This window comes from Mustela putorius, unplaced genomic scaffold (assembly GCF_011764305.1).
Source record: "Mustela putorius furo isolate JIRA1106 unplaced genomic scaffold, ASM1176430v1.1 tig00003834_pilon_pilon_pilon, whole genome shotgun sequence".
Taxonomy (NCBI): Eukaryota; Metazoa; Chordata; class Mammalia; order Carnivora; family Mustelidae; genus Mustela; species Mustela putorius.
In genome coordinates this window covers 87,784,298-87,804,911 of record NW_025421987.1, presented here as the reverse complement: position 1 = coordinate 87,804,911, position 20,614 = coordinate 87,784,298, and the positions used below count along the sequence as shown (strand labels likewise).

The following is a 20,614-nucleotide window of genomic DNA, read 5'->3' as shown; positions in this document are numbered from 1 at the left end:
AGATGTGTGATCTTGGATAAATTAATTCTACCCATCAGTAAAATAGGGATAGTGATGCCTTCCCTGATTGCCTCTCAGGACCAGTGGGAAAAATATAGTAACAGATAAGAAAGGGGTTGCTGTGGCCTTGGTTTTGGTGTGCCATTTTGCTCTGGTATGTTCCCACAGTGGAGTGCAGTGACAACCTCTTTACCCAGAGGACCGGTGTGATCACCAGCCCTGACTTCCCCAACCCTTATCCTAAGAGCTCGGAATGCTTCTACACGATAGAGCTAGAGGAGGGTTTCATGGTCAGCCTGCAGTTTGAGGACATTTTCGACATTGAGGATCATCCTGAGGTGTCCTGCCCCTATGACTACATCAAGGTAAGCCTACAATGGATGCTCGCCCTGGAGATGCTGGGAAATCTTGGTTGAATTGGGAAAATTGATATTCTTGGCCCTTTATTTTCTCCCAGGATAGGGGATCAAGCTGCTTGCTTCCCAAGAGGTCATTATTTAAAATACCATCTACCAGCTTAATCGGATCCAGCATAGGGATCTTCCCTGATTGAATGCTAACTTCTTGGCCACCTGTAAAATCCCTTTTGCCAAGTTATATGATATCATCATGAAGTAATACCAAAAGTGAAGGTCATGGGGACCATCTTAGAATTTTGCCTACCACACACAGTAGCTCAGGAGCTATGCTGTGAGCCTTCTCCAGGTACTTAATTTCATGGGCCTTCACTTTTTCACCCATCCACAATAAGGGTGATAAGATAGAGATATCACCCAGGATTGTAGAAGTCACCAGATGAGGGCTTGGGAGTCCTGATTCTTGGAGATGGAAAGAAAAAGAGTGAGAGACACAGGAAGGACCTGGTCCTGGGAGTCCGAAAATCCAGATCAGCTAATAGTGCCTACTTCCTTCTCTCCATTCCCCATGGACTGCATCCCAGGCCAAACCCCATCATCTCTCTTGCAAAGCTTCCAGCTGGTTTTCTTGCCTCCACCCTTGCCCTACATTGTCTGCTCTCCACGGCATCGGCATCGAGGCTGAGCTTTATAAAAGCCAGATTAAATCAGGGTTGTTCTTGGAAGTGAATGTAAATTCCTCAACACCATGTGGTGTTCGCCTGCCTTTCCTACTTCATGCTATGGTTCTCCCTCTGCTTCAGCCACTCTGGCTTCCTTTCTGTTCTTAATACTTGCTGGGTCCTTTCCCACCTTTGATTTTAACCTTTACATATGCTGTTTTCTCTGCCTGGAAAGTATTTTCCCCTCTTCCTTATGTCTTAAATCCAACCAAAGAAGCCATCTGTGACCACCTATTTGAAGTTTTATTACAAAAATAAGTAAAGTTTAATCTAATATATAAATAATAAATTAGGTTACACCGATTGTACCACATAAATTATAAATATATAGGATATATTTATATTATATGTATATATTATCCTGATTTTTTTTTTATAATTTGTGCCACCACATGTAATTATTTTGCTTGTCATTTATTGTTAGTCCCACTCCCCCATCCCTGCCATCCTTGACTAGACTGCAGATTCTGTGAGAGCAGAGGCCCTTTCTATCCTATGCCCCTGGACAGGGCTCTGTCCCTTTCTGAGCCTGGAATGCTCATCTCTGAGAAGAGAGTTATTAGCCTGCCTCATCCACTACCAAGATTGTTGTAATCTGTAAATGAGAGAGTGGAGATGGAACTCTTTGGTGAATGGTGATGCCCACTAAAAAACACACTAGGGGTTCCTATGGAGGCTTCCAGAAAACCGGGGTTCAGTATAGAGATGGTCCCAGCAACTGCTACCACTGCTCAGATGTAACCCTTTTTCTCCATCTTGCTCCTCATAGATTAAAGCTGGTCCAAATGTTTTTGGGCCCTTCTGTGGAGAGAGAGCCCCAGAACCCATCAATACCCAGAGCCACAGTGTCCAGATCCTGTTCCGCAGCGACAACTCAGGGGAGAACCGGGGCTGGAGGCTCTCGTACAGGGCAACAGGTAACATGGCCTCTCTCTCTGTGGGTCATGCTTGCTCACTGTGCTCAGCCCTCATGGGGCAGTGGCTGAGAGATGAGGGGTACAGGCTTGGGACTCCCCTGGGGTTGTGGCAGGACCCCCAGCTCTGCTACAGAGGAGTGTGGAGCCAGGTATATGCTCCCTCCTGACTCAGTTTCCCATCCATAAAATGGGGGCAAGAGAAGCAATAATGGTGGGTTTAGACTAGACATAGCTTTCAAACCTACTACACTTCAGAATCACATAAGCAGATTTAAAAAACAACAACAAACAAACAAAACCCCACCTTATTTCCTAAACTCTTCTCTTTCACACTGATTCACTGGGCCTGGAAAGAACCCTCCCAGTTCAGCTCTCTCCAAGGCTGGGGCAGGGATTTGAGTGTGGGCCCAAAGCTCATACTGTTTCATGATGGCTGTTTGACTCCTGTGGCCACAGACTGATAGCATCCACAGGTGTCATTCCCCAGTACTCCAAGGCAGCCTGTCCTGGCCCAAACTCTGGGAGAGCCATTTACCCCAGAAGTCTGCAGTAAGCCGAGGAAGAAGAGGGTGCTGGGTGTGGCTAATCCAGCTCATAGATCTGATATCCTGGTCTTTCCTGCATTATCACATTGGTGTCCAATTCTAGGGAGAGTTTGTCCAGGAAAAATTGTCAGGGGTAAACTCAGGCCTGGGAATCCAGTCCAATGTAGCCTTTGGAAGGGAAAGCTCAGAGGCATATGGTCACAGTGTCTCTAACTCTTTGAAGAATGGTCTTGGGGAGAAAAAGCAATTAGAGTCATCCTGAGAAGCCCAAGAGGACAAATTCTGCCCTGTGAGAGCAAATTACAAGGAAACAGATTTTAATTGAATAGAAAAATACTGTTCCTTTGATCAGAGGAGTCTAGTAAGAAAAGTAAAGGTTTGCTAGGTATTGAGTTCCCTGTCACTGTAGGAATAAAAAAGATGTTTGGTGTCTACTATGGAAGATGTTGTAAAGGCAGCCTCAGACAAGGGTTGCACTCAATGACACCTAATATCCTGCCCAACCCTGAGTCGTGATGAAATCATTTGGCCAACCACCTCGTTTTACAGATGAGGAACTAGAGGTCCAAGTTGGAAAGTCAGCTGCTTAAGCTTCCAGAATAACTCTTCAGGGCCTAGAAGGTGCAGGCCCATAACACCCAGTTCTGTGGGTTTCCCCTGCACCACAACTTGCACCCCAGGGGCCAGCTGCCTGTTACAGACTTTTCCTTGTTTTCTCACCCACTGTCCTTTCATTGCTCTCACCAGGGAATGAGTGCCCAGAGCCACAGCCTCCTGTCCACGGGAAAATTGAGCCCCTACAAACCACGTATTCCTTCAAAGACCAGGTGCTCATCAGCTGTGACACAGGCTACAAAATGCTGAAGGTACAGGGTCCTGCTGGGGGAGGAAGAGCCACCGGGCCAGAGGAATGCTCTAGGGCCTCCCAAGGCCGATGGGCTTCCAGAGCTTGTCATGGTCCCACCATAGGATTCCCTAACTTCCCCATAAACCTCCAACGTGTTCCAGAAATTCCAGTCCTTTGAAAATCCAAAGCATGCATCCCAGATTTTCACCTTTGGAAATGGCACAGAAGTCCTCTATCAGAGCTTGGGCTGATTTGAATATCAAAAACAAATCAAGATTCATTCATCCCTACAATCAGGACAGACAACATTAACAAAGTTCATCAATCAGGCCTACTGGGGGAGACTGGGACAGGAAGGAGAGCTTTTAGAGATGGCAGACAGATGGTGCTCACTCTCCTAGGAATCACCTGGCTGATTTAAAAATAATATGAAATGACCTCACAGGCCCCTCACTTGAGGTGAATTAAAGCAGAATCCCTGGGTAAGGGTCGGTGATTGGTTTTTTGTTATGTTACCCAGGTGAGACTGGTATGAGCCAAGCTAGAGGAGGGTTCTCAGGGAATGCGTCTCCACGTAGGGTCCCCACCACAGCATCACATCACTTATTAGAAATCCAAGCCATGTTCTCCAAGCCAGGCCCACTGAATCAGAAACTCGGGGCGGGGCGGGGGGGGGCGCCGGGAGGGCAGTGGTCTGTGCAAAAGATAGTGATGTCTACTATGTTTGAGAGCCACGGCTCTAGAACAGGAGTCAGAGGTACAGTGTTCCCCTTTCAGACAGTTGTCCAAGCCCTTTCTTCCACACAGTCCTTGCCCCTCTCCAGAGTAGGAACAGGGACCATGAATTCAGCAACTCTCTATTTCCTATCATCGACCTTGCCCCTGGAGGACCGTGTTTAAAAAATCTCGGTCAAGGACAACTGGCTTTGGAATTTGAGCTGGTTATACTGGGAAACAACCTCCTTCGAAGGCCACAACTTCTTCATGTTTTTTCCTAGGATAATGTGGAGATGGATACATTCCAGATCGAGTGTCTGAAGGATGGGACATGGAGTAACAGGATCCCAACCTGTAAAAGTAAGAAAACAAAATTGGTCTGTGATAAAGACAATGAGCTCCCCAGCACTGGTGGGTTCTAACCAGAGACCACACAAAGGTGAAAACTTAACAGGTGCTCTCAAAGAAGGTTGGGGGCAGGAATTCAGCAAACACATAAGGGCTAGACCAAAAGGCTATTGTTTCTCTGGGCAGTAAGATACCAAGATTCCGAAGGAACCTTCTTGTTGGTCCCAGTTTACTTCCTAAATACTAATTTCACCTCTGCCTACAGACAGGTTGCCAAACTTGCTAAAGGAGTAGCTTGTCCCCAGGTTTGAAATGAGCTCTGGCCATTGCTAATTAAGGAAACTATTTCAGCACCAGTGCCCAGAGCTCAATGACCTTGCCAATCTCCATGTGGCCATCAGCCATACCCACTAAGGTTTCTGGAACAGCTCATGATTTAGGGCCTGTCAGGAAAGGCTGTGAGGTTAGTGCAAAGGGTCTGTGTAAAGCAGGGGACACAGCTCTGTATTGGCTCTTGAGATGCAGATGCAACCACGGACAAGATCCTTCACCTCAAATTAAAATAAAAAGTTGAACTAGCCTTAATACTCTAGAACATATTGGGGGCATTTCTCAAATACTGCTCACTTAGTGAGCATTGTAAAAATATACCAGCTGTCACGCTGTCCCCTTATCCAGGTAGTTCTAGTTCGAGACTTGTAAAGACCACAGTTCTAGAAAACTCATTACAGCAGGACTAAGGAAGGGAGGTGTGGTTATGGGAAGGGGAGGAAGAGAGAAGGACAAAGGGGAGGATTGGCTTTAGGTCAGACAGGGAAGAAGTCAAGTGTTAGGGTTGGTCCCGCCCGGCTGCATTTCATGACTGCATATAAACTGTGGTGTCTTTGTCCCTTCTTCTGAAAGGCTCAAATTCCCTAAGCAGGCAGATCCACTCACGCAGCCTCGTGGGACACTGTCAGGGTGAACTCTCTTGAGGCAAATCCCAGGCAGAATGTTTGAGAATATTTGCCTTTAAATTTTTTTTAACAAGATGATGTGGCTGGAGTCAGAGCACAATGTGGGAAAGGGGGGCATCTTATGGCTTCAACAATCATTCTCCGGGTGCCTCTAAGGAACTCAGATAGAAAAGACAAGGTTCAGAATCTGAGGAACTCAAATGCCAGGAGACACATCCCGCACCTCGTCCAACACGTGGCTCGCGTGTAGTGCTAGGACTGAGTTCTGTGGGAAGCACTGGGCAGGGGAAAGCAAGGGGGCATTCTGAAGGAGGAAGGAAAAAAGAATGTGGTGTGTAGAGGGTAGGGTAGGTTTAAAGTCAGGATGTTCTAGATCAAATCCAGACTCAACCCGTTGAATGTCCCCAAGCCATGCACTCAGACTTTTGGCCTCAGTTTCCTGCATTCTTGATTATTCAAAGGACCAGTTGAGTTAATGTACATATCATACCTGTGGGACCAACTGGGAATAAATGAAAGCCCCATAAAAATGTCTTTCTCCCCCCCCCCCACCACCACTCTACACCAAACAAACCTCCTCATTTGGCAGAGGCTTTTCTCTCATTCATGCTTTTGGAAGGCAGAAAACTTGAATAATAATTTTCCCCTAATAACGCATGCATGCTTTTTTAATTATAATGGAAGTTCTGGTAAGAATAACACACTACTGTATTTGATGGTACCGTCTCATGTGACTTATGTTAGTATACTAAAGAATGCCTGTCATTTTGTACTAGAGAAAAGAAGATTTTTTTTTTTCTCCTGAATATGACCTGGTTCTTCCAGGATAGCCTGGATTAGGATTCTTAGAATCCCCATTCAGACATTCCTGGCATCTCTGCTCATTCACTGAGCAGGTTCCTACTAAGCATCTCTCTGCCCCATGCTAGGTCCTAAGGGAGGTATAAGGATGAGCAAGACTGAGAAATTTCAAGCCCTGAAGGATTATGGGGAAAGAGGTGGGGAACAGACAAGAAGTGTGCATGTGTAGTGAAGTCACTTGGGAAAGGAAGTGGGAATTATGGGTGGTTGTCCGGACCCTGCCTCCAGCTTGTCATGGTGACCCAAGGCAAGTTCCACTCCACCCTTAATGTCGTGCCAGGGGCAGAATGCTGTAATTTTTATGAGCCAGGACTTATGACTATGCAAATTCTCAGAGTGGTACAAATTCCACAATCCCAAACCCTCACCCACACCAGCTGTACCTCAACTGCATTCTTAATCAGCCTCGTGGGGCGATTTCTGTATTTCCTGCATGAACTGTTTCTTGCTTTGCTTGCTAATTTTTCTCTTTCTCTTCTTTCTCTCTCTCTCTTCCTCTCTCTGCTTCCTTTGCCTGCACCTCCTGACCCTTCTTTGATCTTCACCCCGGTGGCAGAAACCGAAATGGATGAGGAGAACGAACTCGGGTCAGAGCAAGAGACAGAGTGAAGGACGGGACCCCACAGAGTGCAGACGTCCAGGAATGGACCACTCACGAGACCCTGGGGCCCCAGAGCTCCTGCACCCCTCCCCACCCCACCAACACTCCATTTCCAATTCCTGTGCGGATTAGTGTGGATGCTGAACAAGACAACACAGTCGAGCAGTTGAAACTGCTGTGTAGAGAACAGTTTTCCCCCTGGAGGGCTCACCCGTCCTTCAGTCAGTACGCTGGAAAATAATGAAAGGACAAGGAGGAATTTTTGGTTTTTTAAGCACCTCCAAGTGAACCATACTCTTTTCAAAGGACAGATGACTTTGGTCCTAGAGACGCAAGATTTCATATATAACTACGTGGTCCTTGGCTGACCAGGTCAAAGTGGGCCCTGGTTCCTAATCCACTCCACACTTGAAGCTGAAACGGGCCAGAAGGCCTGTGACTTGATGACTTTACTATTTTTATCTGTTGCTCCTTTCTAACAACCATGAGTAGGTGAAACTAACACTAAGTCCTAGAGCGTAGGTTTCTCAGGAAATCTAGACAAAGCCTCATCCACGAAAGTTTCTATTCCATGTGGACCTAACACAGGCGTGAAAGTGCATTATCTGAAGATCTGTCCTCTGGGCTGGGGCTTACAAATCTCGCATTTCTGAAAACTCCCTGATTAAAGGTTTCAAAAGATAGGTATCACCCTCAAAAGCCACGGTCCTCACCCTCCGAGTCATGGGACATCACTGGTCACATGATAAAGGGCTCTGTGGTGGTGGCGGGAATCTCTGCTTCAGCCTGAACAAAACCAGAACAGACGCATCAGAGAAGCCGTGCTTTACGCTGGGACTGCTCAGTCTGTGTGCTGATTAAATGGGTTCTTGACACAGGCAGAGCCCTGCAAGGGTGGACAAGGGCAGGTACCTAGTTTGTGGTGTCAGCCTAGGATAAGGATGCCCCTGAGAGCAGAGGGGAGGTGGGCAACAGAGATGAACATCAGCTCAATCTGTATGTGTAAGCCCCCAAAGTGTGACAGATACTGTACTCGGTGAGACAGAGGGAATCCCAATAGAGGCAGAAGATTTTAAATTGGCCGCCATAATGGCAATCCTGAGTAGCATAAGATAAAATGCACCGGAGAGATGAACCCCTGTAAGGAGAAATGAGGAGGCAACCCTAACCAATTAGAAGACTAAGAAAAGACTTTCAAGAAGAAGCAGTGTTTGATCAAGGCCTCAGGGAGGCCAGAGCATGGACCCCAGAGGTTCCCGTGTAGGGAAAGCAGGCGAGAGAGTAGCACAGTTAGGGGTCTGTGATGCTGGAACCCAGGGACACCGAGGGTGGGGACCAAGAGGCACTGGGGTAGGGGGCCACCCCGAGGCCGGAGGGCCGGGGGAGCCCATGGTGTATCATTCTCCGGGAAGTCCCAGATTGTGGCAGAATACACTCGGGACTGTGGCTCAAGAAAGATGTGTCTGAAGGAAAATAAACGGCAGCCAGAGAGGACGGCAGAGACAGAATGTGGACTGGTGCGTCCCATCCCAGAGGATGATGAGCAAGGGAGGCCAAGGGGAGGGACAAGGGAAGGGCCTTGTGATTCCGGGGTGTGGAAGTGGCCAGAGGGAGTGTTAGAGAGAGGATGAGACCCTTCCTAAGGCAAAGAAGCAAGACCAGCTGAGGAAGCGGGTTCTGGTTTAACATCTTTGACTGTGCCGGGCTCAAGGCCATAAGGAAAAGGAAGTCGTCTCTAGGTCCCAAAGAGACATGGTCATTCATCTGCCATGGTAGACTTGGGGGTACAAGCATACCACCCCACTCACCACACCCAAGCCGAAGCAACCCTCTATCTTATACTGCATCTCACCTCTATCTCGCTATAGGGCCAGCGAAGTTACTTCTCTGAAGTGATAGGAAAGCTAGGCCCTGTATTCAGGAAATCTCTCCCTTGCCAGCCAAGGGAGGCTCTCAGTAGCCTAACCAGCTAGCCGTGTCCAAGGCCAACACTTCAACTGCTCCCTCTGGAACTAGGTATTAGGTCCAGAGAATACTTTAGGCAAAATGAGCTGCTAGAACAAAGTTAAGAGAGACAAGAGTAATACCAAGATCCAGGCACCACTCATTGGCATTTCCTTAAAAAAAAAAAAAAAAAAGAAGAAGAAGAAGAAGAAAAATCAATCTGCTTTGAGACTCAGCAGGAAAATACATTTAAAACTGTGTTATGGTTTTAAATAATATATATATATATATTACTGCCTCTTGTGATCCCAGTGCTGACTCTCACTCACACAGAGTGGAAGAGTATCTCCACTTTTGGGTGATCAAAATGAAAGGGAACAATTTGTCCAAGGGGATTAGAGGTCAAGACAAAACATTAGCCAGTTCTCTTGGCTTTTGCCTTCCTGGTGGATAGGAGACACCTGCTTTTACTCTCAGCCTTCACCCCTCTCCGCCAGAGTGGAGGGCTTCAGATCAGGTAACTCTTTGTTCAGTCAAAATGTTGAATTTAGAGTTCTAAACTTTAAAACTACAATTTCTGGGTAGCATCTTAAGGCAAAATTGCCCTCTCTTTCCCAACGAGGGAAACTGGAAATTCTTTTTTTTTTTTTTTTTTTTTTTTTTTTTTTTAATGCTGCCCTCTGAAATTACCAGGAGGTTAATAGCTAATGTCCATCATTTCCCCATTAATATTGATTTTAAGCCATTTTAAGTACAACACAGATCCTTAAGAACTGTCAGTTGGTTTTCTTAAGAGAACACTGGGTTTAAAGTCAGGTCTAGTTTTCTGTTTGTCACACTCACTGTGTGACCATAGGCCAGTCGAGTCTCCTCTCTGGGCTCATCTGCAAAGTCAAGATGATACTCTGGATTGTCTGCCTTGGGGTCCCTTAGCAGCTACAAAGTTCTATGATTCTTCTGTGACTCTTCAACTCTGGCATAGGCTATTAGACTGAATATTTCCTTAGAAATGAGAACCCCCCACTAAAAGAAGGCTTTGAGGGGGCCCTGACAAATTGGGGCCTCAGCCTGTGACTTGGCTTCTGGGAGACTCATGCCAGGCTCTGGGCAGGCGATGCCCCTAAGACCACCTCTGAGGAGCAGGGTCCTACAGCCAGATCCAACATCCAGCCCCCAGCAATTGGACAACATAAGCAGGTGAAGGATGAAAACTGAGTTTACTCCACAACCCACCCTCCTGCCTTCTGTGACCAAGCAAGATGCCTACGGAGAGCTGACAGGGTGGGGCCGTGTACTCATGCAGGAGCTACTTTCTTTCTGTTTGATTTTGGGTTTTGTATGCCAAGCACCAATGTGAGCACGTTAACAGCTCTTACTCAGCACATGGTCGTCAGGAAGAACCGAAGCTGCTTCTGTTTATGTCAGCCAGAGGTTTTTCCCTCCGAGCGGGAGTCTTCGTATTTGGGCAGGAGAGACCAAGAGGATTGCACAATAGAACTAAAAGTCAAGAAAAGGGCTATGGGGGAGAAAGTCTGGGCCCTGCTTAGATCCCAGTAGTCCTGCCCCTGCCCTGGAGTTGACACCAGGCCAGGTGAGTTGGTCACACGGTATTGCCACAGTGGATGGGAGAGACCCCCCAAAAGCAGTGCCACCCATGGTTGCACAGGCCCTGCACCATTCTCATAGACTATAACATTGCTCTCCACACCTGTGTGCAGTGCACAACCTGCACGTCTATATAAGTCAGCTGCACCATATGACCTCAAGAAGAGCAAAGGCTAATTGAGGGGTGTCACTCTCTTCTCTCAGTTGCAGACTGTGGAGCCCCAGCAGAGCTGAAACATGGGCTGATTACCTTCTCCACCAGGAACAACCTTACCACATATAAATCTGAGATCCAATACTCCTGCCAGCAGCCCTACTATCAGATGCTCCACAATATCACAGGTGAGCCTTCCATGCTAAACCAGCCCCCTTCCGCCTTTCACCACTGGGGTCTCAGGGCTAGACTGGGGGCTGCAGCACCAGACCACAGGCTGAAGTTTGGGGAGAATTGGGAGGAGAAACATTTGAGGGCATGTCTCACCTCTCTCTGCCATAGGCTGGTGTCCCAGGGGTTAGGGCACAGGGCACCCCAGCACCCTCACATGCACACCCAGAGCCCCTGACAAAGAAGGAACCCTCAGGGAGATGGCAAAGACCTGCAGTTCTGCCTCTGCCACAGACTGGTGCTAAGAAAATTCTTCCAATTTCTCTAAGCTTCCAAGTCCTCACTTTCCAAAAGGGGAACAGCAGTATAATTCACAGAGCTAATGTAAGACTCAGACAAGATAGTGGACACCAGTGTGGTTTCTTAAAGAGATTATTAAGTGGGGAAAGGAGGAAAGGCAAGTAAGCCACAGAGAACTGGGGCAGGGCAGGAGGGGGGTGTGCAGAGGGGGTGGCAGGTGCCTTAGGGGGAGGAAGTGCCCGCTAGGGGGTGGGGCCAGGCGGATGTGGGAGGGGTGAGGGGGTGCCAACAGTCAGGCATCGCATTGTGTAGAGCTTCAGCTTCCCTGCTGAAGAGTGTGCTGTTTGTTTTTGAGGGCAATGGGGAGCCATTGGTGATTCTGAGCAGAAGGAAAGCATAGATTCCCATTTTAGAAAGATCCTTGAGGTTGCAGGGAGGACTGGCTTAAAGAGAATGGCTTCAGAGAGACCATTTGGTCTCTTACAATTGTATGTCTTTACAATTGTCCACCATAGAAGAATTAAGAACCCAGATCTATTTTCCATGTACTACAAATCAACCCTTTCTCCCTCTTCTCTTGCCTTTTTTCACTCTCCCAGGTATATACACCTGTTCTGCCCAAGGAGTCTGGATGAATGAAGTACTGGGGAGAAGCCAGCCCACATGCCTGCCAGGTACCTGAGTCTCAAGTCCTCTCTCTCCAGGTCTCCCATCCACAGTGCTCTGGCTGTCGATGGGGTGGGGATGGGGACCATGATGCTTTGTTTTTCTGTTAAAAGATATTTCAGAAAGCCAAAGATAGAGAAGCCCAACCTCACACCTTTGCAAACCAACCAGCTTCTATATTCAGCCTGTGCTATTACATCAAAAGCCTTTGGTCTCTTTTCTCTGTAGTTCTGCTCCCTTCCCACCAGGTTTTCCCTGCAAAGGTTTGTGTGTGCACCTCCTGTGCACCAGGGAAATCAGGGAAGTGGGCACCCTGTCCTCAAGCACTAACTGTGCTGTAGAGGAGATTAGCAACATAAGACATAATTATAGGACAGAGAAAGAAGTTCTTCCAAAGAGCAACCTGTTCAAGTCTTACGGACTGCTATGACCCATGGTTTACCCACTGACCCCACTTTAAAATGAAAAAAAAATTTTCTGATAATAGAAAGTATCACCATGCATAGAGATTTGGGGGACATTTTGTAGATATTTGCTTTAGCATTAAAAGTATGGGTGATTTGCATTGCAATCATAGTGCACACTTATATTCAAATCAACTTACTAGAAAATTATAGCCTCAAATGCACACTGTAGGGTGAAACAAATAATCTGCATCCAAAAAATAAATAAATAACAGTCATGGCACAGAACTTTATACTTGTAATATAAGCAAGAATAGCAGAATTGATTTAATTAATCAAACGGAACTAATCGAAAGACACAACTGTTCAGGACAGCACTGGGGATCGATGCTAATCCCATCTGCATGTTTGCTGAACAGCAGGAGCTTCACAGTATAGTTAAATGTTGGCTGACATTTGTATTTTATGAATAAGAGCATTGGGAAAACCGGGTGCATTTTAGTAACTCTCCATATCCACTCAGTAAGCTTCTAGATATCAGATTTAGATGTTAAAATGTAAAGACTATGGAGTTGTCTATCATTATACTTAAGAACCAAAGAAAATGTTAGCATTCCATGTTGGCCATCGCAGTTGCTATGAGATTCTAGAGAAGGAAGAATTCATTCCATGTGGAAGTCTGGGAGTGGAGGGGTGAGAACTAGTTCGGAAGACTTCATTTGGGAGCGCTTTATGATGAAGAAAGAACTTGGAGGAGGTGGAGTGGAGGAAAGGTCAACATACCCATTCTGTGCTGATCCCCATCATCTCATTTAGGCTTAGCCCGGAGCACACCCAAGGGCACAGTTGAACACTCAGAGAGGATGGGGAATGGTGGAGTTCTGGCAAATAGGAAAAATCTAATTCTCGTTTTGCTAAAATATCATGTGGGCCGAAGGAAAAAGCACTTCAGGCAGATTCCATCCCGGGCAGCCATGCTGCAACCTCTTGAAGGGGAAGAGTCATTGAGCTGGGAGTCAGGGGCTTGGGTCCTAATCCTGGTGCTGTCATTTTCTTATTGTGATCTTTGGTAAGTAATCTCACCTCTCTGAGGCTAGGATTCCATATCTCAGAAGTGAGGGAGCTGGATAAGGTGATCCATGACATTCTATGATCCTTAATGATCATCATCCTCTATATTTATATAAAACAGAGACAGGGAGTCATAAAATTCTTTTAATATGTGGTGTTGGGAAGAACCACGGTTCACCATGGGACCATGCCAGAGATTTCTAAATTCTTCTCTCTTAAAACATCAACATTGAACACAGAAACAAGCCAGAAAGGAAAAAGCCATTTTATCTAGCATCTTTATATCCACTTTTCCAAGGAATCATATTAAGCAAATAGTATTTGTTCTTCATTTGACACATGAGAAAACTGAGGATCAGTGAGGGGCAATGACTTGTCCAAGGCTACCCACGGAGTTAGGGGCAGAGCTCGAAGGTGAAGCCAAGACTTTGATATCAACACAAGTAATGCTGAGCCATTCTTGACTCTGATTGTGTTTCATGATATCCTCATGGACCCAGAATTCTAAAATATCACAGTTTTGTTTTAAGGGCCCTCCCTCATTACCTCCAGGGCTATAAAGCCCAGCTCTAGTTTCTCAAGAAGATTCCTTTATTCCAGAAAAGAGTGGATGGAGAATGGTAGCAGCAAAAATAATGGCCTCATTTCAGTGAGTTCTCACAAGGCTTGTTGCATCATTCAACCTCTTGAAAGTACAAAAGCATATCAAGAAGAAAAACAGACTTTAGTGGAGAAAATGATTCCAGAGTTACAAGAAACGGGCTCTTCTTCTGGCTCTGTCATTAATGACTTTGAGTATGTCACTTGCCTTCTCTGAATCTCGATTTCTACATCTGTAAATTAGTGGTTCTCCAAGCTTCTGCAGCTCTGACACTAGAGAAAGGCACTGCTCAGTGCTGGCTTTGTTGTAAGCATGGACTCAACCACAGTCCTGGCCTTCACCAGTTGAGGGCCTTTCAGCACTAAATGAGCTATTGTGTAGGGCCAGTCACAGATTGCCTTGAAATGTCACCTCATAGGCTGCGACTTGGAGCCAAGAGCCTGGCCTTCCACTCTGAAAGATGAGGCAACAGAAAGTTAGCAAAGGTCAGCTCACATCTGGCCTGGTGTGAATGACAGGGTGCCTAAGGATCATGGAAGAAGCCTTTGGCTTCAGGAAGAAGAACATCTGAAAAGCATTAGGTTGCTGAAAGCCTGACATCCCAAAGTTCCCAAGAAAATTCAAATGTTCCTTGGCCTTTGAAGGATTGTTGAAAGTATCCAGGACCAAAGAGTGTAGCCTGGCCATTTGCAAGGAGGAGGAAGCCCACACTCATGCCAGGCTTACCTCTAGGGCCTAATAACCCTGCTGGGAAGGCTCATGTGAGCTTGTTCTTAGCCAGCGGAGGAGTGGTGCTGAAGACCCCCGGTTCATAGGCCAAAGGCGTTTGGCTACAGGAGGCTGGTGGTGCATGTGCATGCTCGGGGTACAACTCAGTGGAATGAAGTTTGATCAGACCTTTCTTCTTCCCCTGAAGGTACTACAGGGTTCCTGGGTGCAATGATGGGAGGCCCAGAGTAGGGCCTATGCATCATTGCTCGTAGATTATGCCACCTTTCCCTAACCCTGAGTACGCTGGGCACGCATTCACAGCTTGAGTCCTTTAGGCTGAAGAAGAAAAAGTTGCAGAGCCCATGGCCATGATTTTTATGTGTAATGAGGCACTTTGGGATATAGGACAAGACATTGACCTATATATAGATGGGACAAGATATAGCCCTCTGCTAATGACCCTGTTAACTTCATAGCCATGTGACCTTGGGCTAATTGTTTAATATCTGGAGAGTTTTACTCGCCTATAAAATGGGGTGACCAGGGAACATGAAATAAAAATTGAGGGAACTTGGAATTTGAAAGAGCCACAGAGCTCATACTGACCAACTTCCTCATTTAGCAGATCAAAAATTTAAGTCCAGATAGACAAATCTACTTATCTAAGGTTGCACAGGACATAAGAAAGAAAAGCCAGGTCAAGACCCTAGGTATCTTGGCTCCCAGTCCAGTGTTTGCTGTGACCTGCCAGACAGCCTTTTAGTTTCCTTCTCTCTCTGAAAGCCCATGTCCTATGGTTTCCAGAAGTTTTCTAAGTATCCATACAGCATGGGCCACTTCTGGAATATGAGATCATTCAGGCCAAAGCAAACTTAGCTGGAAATGGTTCAGGATGGTGGAGGCCCGTGCATACAATTGTCTAATCCATAGATGGCACTGGCTACAGAAGGGCCAGACCATACACAGGCCAACTAGAAAGACTGAGGTCAAAGGTCACACCCGTGCAGAGCTCTCCGGGGCCACCATGGCCCTGTAATATAGAATAGGGTCCCATTGTGGCATAATCTACAATGGATGAGATGTGAATTTCTTCTGGTGGCTCTTTGCACATGGCTGATCTGACCAGTCTCTGTCTCTTGTCCCCATTCCCTCCTTCTCCTTACAGTGTGTGGTCAGCCCTCCCGCTCTCTGCCAAACCTGGTCAAGAGAATCATCGGGGGCAGGAATGCTGAGCCTGGCCTCTTTCCATGGCAGGCCCTGATAGTGGTGGAGGACACCTCGAGAGTGCCAAACGACAAATGGTTTGGGAGTGGGGCCCTGCTCTCTGAGTCCTGGATCCTCACGGCAGCCCATGTGCTGCGCTCCCAGCGAAGGGACAACACAGTGATACCAGTCTCCAAGGAGCATGTCACTGTCTTCTTGGGCCTGCATGATGTGCGGGACAAATCAGGGGCTGTCAACAGCTCTGCAGCCCAAGTGGTGCTCCACCCAGACTTCAATATCCAGAACTACAACCACGACATAGCTCTGGTGCAGCTGCAGGAACCTGTGCCCCTGGGACCCCATGTCATGCCCATCTGCCTGCCAAGTCCTGAGCCTGAAGGCCCAGAACCCCACATGCTGGGCTTGGTAGCGGGCTGGGGTATCTCCAATCCTAATGTGACAGTGGATGAGATCATCAGCAGTGGCACACGGACCTTGTCAGATGTCCTACAGTACGTCAAGTTACCTGTGGTGCCATATGCGGAGTGCAAAACCAGCTATGAGTCGCGGTCGGGGAACTATAGCGTCACAGAGAACATGTTCTGCGCTGGCTACTATGAGGGTGGCAAGGACACGTGCCTTGGAGACAGTGGTGGGGCCTTTGTCATTCTGGATGACTTGAGCCAGCGCTGGGTAGCCCAAGGCCTGGTGTCCTGGGGGGGCCCCGAAGAATGTGGCAGCAAGCAGGTCTATGGGGTCTACACAAAGGTCTCCAACTATGTGGACTGGGTGTGGGAGAAGATGGGCTCCCCACAAGGTCTGGGGGAGCTACAGGTGGAACGGTGAGCTGATTGACATCCTCAGGGCCTGCCTGCCTGCCTGCACCCAGCCCAAGAGAGGCTGTACACGCACTTTCGATGGCACACTCCAAGTTACTTGGCAGACCAAATGGAATGGAACACGCTGTCCCCATCCTCCCAAGACAGCCCCTGGGGCTCTGAAAAGGCTTCACACAAGACGCCTGGGTCCATGGCCCTGAGCAAGCTCCTTCCCCTCGTAGGCCTCACTCTCCCTGAAGCACAATGAGGGAGCTAGCCCTCTAGCCAATCCCAGCACTTCTCTCCAGGAGGGCTTGATGCAGTGGTCTTCTACACTCCTACTCACCTACCAAACATTCCGGTCCCACTGTTGGTGTGCCTGAGCTCAGACTTGACTATTAGAAAATCTTACCTTATGTTGAGTTGAATGCTGAGTCCATTTATTTTCCTAGATTGGCCCTCGGTATAGACAAGTCTAGTCCCTTCTAGGGGAAAAGCCCTAGGGCTTCAGGAGATAGGGATAAGACCTCCAAGCTCCTGTCTCCTAGTGTGATGTCTTGGAGTACTTTTGTTTCTTGGATTTTTCTCCCCAAAGCTTCTTGTAGTCCAAGCCTTATCCCTGTGTTCTCTATTAAAGGAAATCTCTCTATTAAAGGACAAAGAGAAAGCTGGAAAAGTTTGTGGTGACTAGAGGCAAAGGACTCTCAGTGGGAGGTTCCCCATCTCTGATAACTTCCTATCGCCAATTCTGAACACATCATTTAGACTCATATGTCACTCTCCAATACCAGCTAACAACACAGGTGTCTAGACCTGCCACTCCAGACAAGCATGAATCAAACTTCCAGCTCTGAAGTGTATCATCTGAAAAGGCCACCAGAGCCCCAGCCCCAGGCACAGAGACTCAACTGGATTGTCTAGATAAAGAGAAGATAAACACCATGCCCCGCTTCTGGGCAGGAAAATGGTACAAAGAGTGAGCTCAGAACATTAGGAGTAACCTGATCCCATCAGACTGCCCAGTGTGCCTGCAGTCTGAGCTCTTCAGAGAACCCACCTGGCATGGACGCTCAGAAAGATCCACTCCTTGGGTTTCCAGGAGCCAGACAAGGGAAGACGAGACTTGCCCATGAAAGGACAGCCAAGAGTGCTGGGTTCTAGCCTCAGCTCTGCCCCTAACTGGCTGTCTAACCTCTCACAAATCACTTTCCCTTTGTGGGCCTCAGTTTCCCCATCTGTAAAACGAAGACATCAGATGCCCCTCAGGGTCCTTCTAACTCTAGCTTTCAGGCTTCTGATTGCCAGCAGCCTCTCCTCTGAGCCTCACAAGGTCGATTGTGTTCCTCCTCTCCAGAATTTGCTCTTCTGGGTATTCTCCATCAGAGAGAGACAGCCAGAGAAGTCCTAAGAGGGATTCCAAGAGAACAATTGTGAAGTGTCCATTTTTCCAATTGGCTCATGAAAGCACACTCCTATGTCTGTGAACAGTACATGTAGAGGGTGCTATATTTTGTATATTTTATATCACAAGCTTCTCTGCACTCTGTTTCTCCTGTCAGGGTCTGAAGTGGAAATAAACTCTCTGTGGATAACCAACAGCCTTCATTCTGGGATTTGATGATTGTTTGTTTTTTTAATTTAATTTTATTTTTTCAGTGTTCCAAGATTCATTGTTTATGCACCACACCCAATGTTCCATGCAATATGTGCCCTCCTTAATACCCACCACCAGGCTCACCCATCCCCCCATCCCCTCCCCTCCAAAACCTCAGTTTGCTTCTCAGAGTCCACAGTCTCTCATGGTTTGTCTCCCCCTCCAATTTTCCCCAACTCCCTTCTCCTCTCCATCTCCCTGTGCCCTCCGTGTTATTCCTTATGCTCCACAAATAAGCAAAACCATATGATAATTGACTCTCTCTGCTTGACTTATTTCACTAAGCATAATCTCTTCCAGACCCATCCATGTTCATACAAAAGTTGGGTATTCATCCTTTCTGATGGAGGCATAATATACCATTGTATATGTGAACCATATCTTCTTTATTCATTCGTCCGTTGAAGGGCATCTTGGCTCTTTCCACAGTTTGGTGATTTCCATAGTAGCCATTGCTGCTATGAACACTGGGGTACATATGGCCCTTCTTTTTACTACATCAGTATCTTTGGGGTAAATACCCAGTAGTGCAATTGCAGGGTCATAGAGTAGCTCTATTTTTAATTTCTTAAAGAATCTCCACATTGTTTTCCAAAGTGGCTGCACCAAGTTGCATTCCCACCAACAGTGTAAGAGGGTTCCCCTTTCTCCACATCCTCTCCAACCCTTGTTGTTTCCTGTCTTGCAGTCTTGTTAATTTTGGCCATTCCAACTGGCATAAGGTGGTATCTCAATGTGGTTTTGATTTAAATTTCCCTGATGGCCAATGATGATGAACATTTTTTCCTGTGTCTGTTAGCCATTTGTATTGATGATTGTTAATGTTTGTTTATTTGGCTTTTTGAAGAGAGACTGGCCCCTCGTTAAGCTCCTATCCTCTCATTACAGAAAAGGTACAACTTTAGTCATCTGGACATCATCTAAGAAGGGGTGATGAGGAATGGGGGCAGTTTTGGAATGTGTCCCTCTAAGCTACACATGCCTTCACTCAAGTGCCTACTGTTTAAGCCCTTGACTTCAAAGAGCTCAAACTAGCATGCAAGACAGGGTTCCATGCATGTAAGTCTCACAAGGGTGAAAGCCATCAAGTGTCATAAGAGGAGTAGAGATTGCAGCTCTCTAGGCACTTAAAGGTGAGGGAGCATCACTGAAGGGGATCTAGAGAGCTTTGCAGAGATGCTGCAAAGAATTCAGGAGACAGGAGAGAAAGGCCAGAGTGGATGAAGATCGAGCAGGGAAACATGCATGAGTAGAGCAGGAGCAGTGGGGAATCAGGGAGAATGGAAGGAGTCTTAAAAGCCATACTATGTTTGTGCTCTGTCCTGTAACCAGTGATTCTCCTAGTGGGAGTATATCAGAATCACCTGGAGTGCTCGTTAGAAATTGCAGGGTCTCATCTGCAGGGAACTCTGAATAGGCAGACCTGAGGGTAGGCATCACAGGGAAGTGGTGGAAAGCACTCTGGAAAGAGACAGTGAAAACCCACCAGACCAAGGCTAAGCTGGTGCAGATGTGGGTGCAGGATTTTAAAACATCCAAGTAGTGTGTTCAGTAGGGCTTGATGTATAGGAATCTTATGAAATGGTGCAGATGTTGAGGATGGGGGGCAGGTGCACAGCTAACCTGTTAGTGAGGCTTCTCCATGGATGTACTCATGGTTTGCATTTGTTTAGGGTTTGTATTGTAATGAAAACATTATGTTTTTTACGCTGTTAACTAGAAGAATCCTAAATTGTGCTTGACATTTTACATGTAGCTGGTCTTAAGGATTATCTGTCTTGGGTTCTACTGTCTTTCAGATTTTCCCTTTCTTCTAGGTATCTATGTTGTGGCTTATCTGAAACACTGAGGTACCATGGTTACATGGAAACCACCCTGTGACATAGTGTGGAGGAAGAAGATTACTCGTTGCTTCGAAGCAACTCGAAGCAATGAGTATTCTTCTTCTGGTGATGTTTTACCAGCTTAGGGGCTGACTGAACATGGGGGATGAAGGAAATGGAGGCAACCAAGATGTGGTCTGTGTGGGCGTTAACAAGCATCTGGAATGTCAGAGGGGAGAAAGTCACGAGCAACCCAGGTGAAGATGTAAGGAAGGAATAGCAAGAAAGGAACCACTCAGAGGACATAACAGGTCAGAGATATGAATCTGAAGTCCATCAGGGTATAGGAAAGGCAGTAGGGTGGGACAGGAGGAGGCTGGTATTAACTACCGCAAGTGTGCAGAAGAGCAGGCCAAGGTCTGATCAAGGGGACCCAGAGTGGAAGGCATGGAGAAAAGAGAAACCTCAAGAAAGTGACCAAAAAGCGGTCAGAAACACAGGAAGAGAAGTGCTTCAGAAGCCAAGAAGGGAGCATGTGGAGGGTTAAAACAGTTGAGAGTGCCAATGCTACAGGACATTCTAGAGGACAGGCAGGACATTTCCAACGGACAAGAATCCA

General features: G+C 47.0%; 1 protein-coding gene across 3 annotated transcripts in view; it reads left to right on the top strand.

Annotated features, from left to right (window-relative positions):
• MASP1 (MBL associated serine protease 1) overlaps positions 1 to 20,614 on the top strand; it is a 65,163-nt gene that overhangs the window by 32,346 nt on the left and 12,203 nt on the right. The window contains exons 5-11 of one of the 3 annotated variants that reach the window (XM_004745225.3): positions 169 to 365; positions 1,848 to 1,995; positions 3,288 to 3,406; positions 4,386 to 4,464; positions 10,624 to 10,761; positions 11,644 to 11,718; positions 15,663 to 18,114. In XM_004745225.3, the coding sequence (XP_004745282.1) occupies positions 169 to 365; positions 1,848 to 1,995; positions 3,288 to 3,406; positions 4,386 to 4,464; positions 10,624 to 10,761; positions 11,644 to 11,718; positions 15,663 to 16,546 (1,640 nt within the window). In that variant the 3' untranslated portion in view covers positions 16,547 to 18,114. Of the gene's footprint in view, positions 1 to 168; positions 366 to 1,847; positions 1,996 to 3,287; positions 3,407 to 4,385; positions 4,465 to 6,825; positions 10,406 to 10,623; positions 10,762 to 11,643; positions 11,719 to 15,662; positions 18,115 to 20,614 lie in introns of those variants that run through there. The other 2 variants (XR_006609185.1, XM_013052602.2) reach the window with 2 other exon arrangements.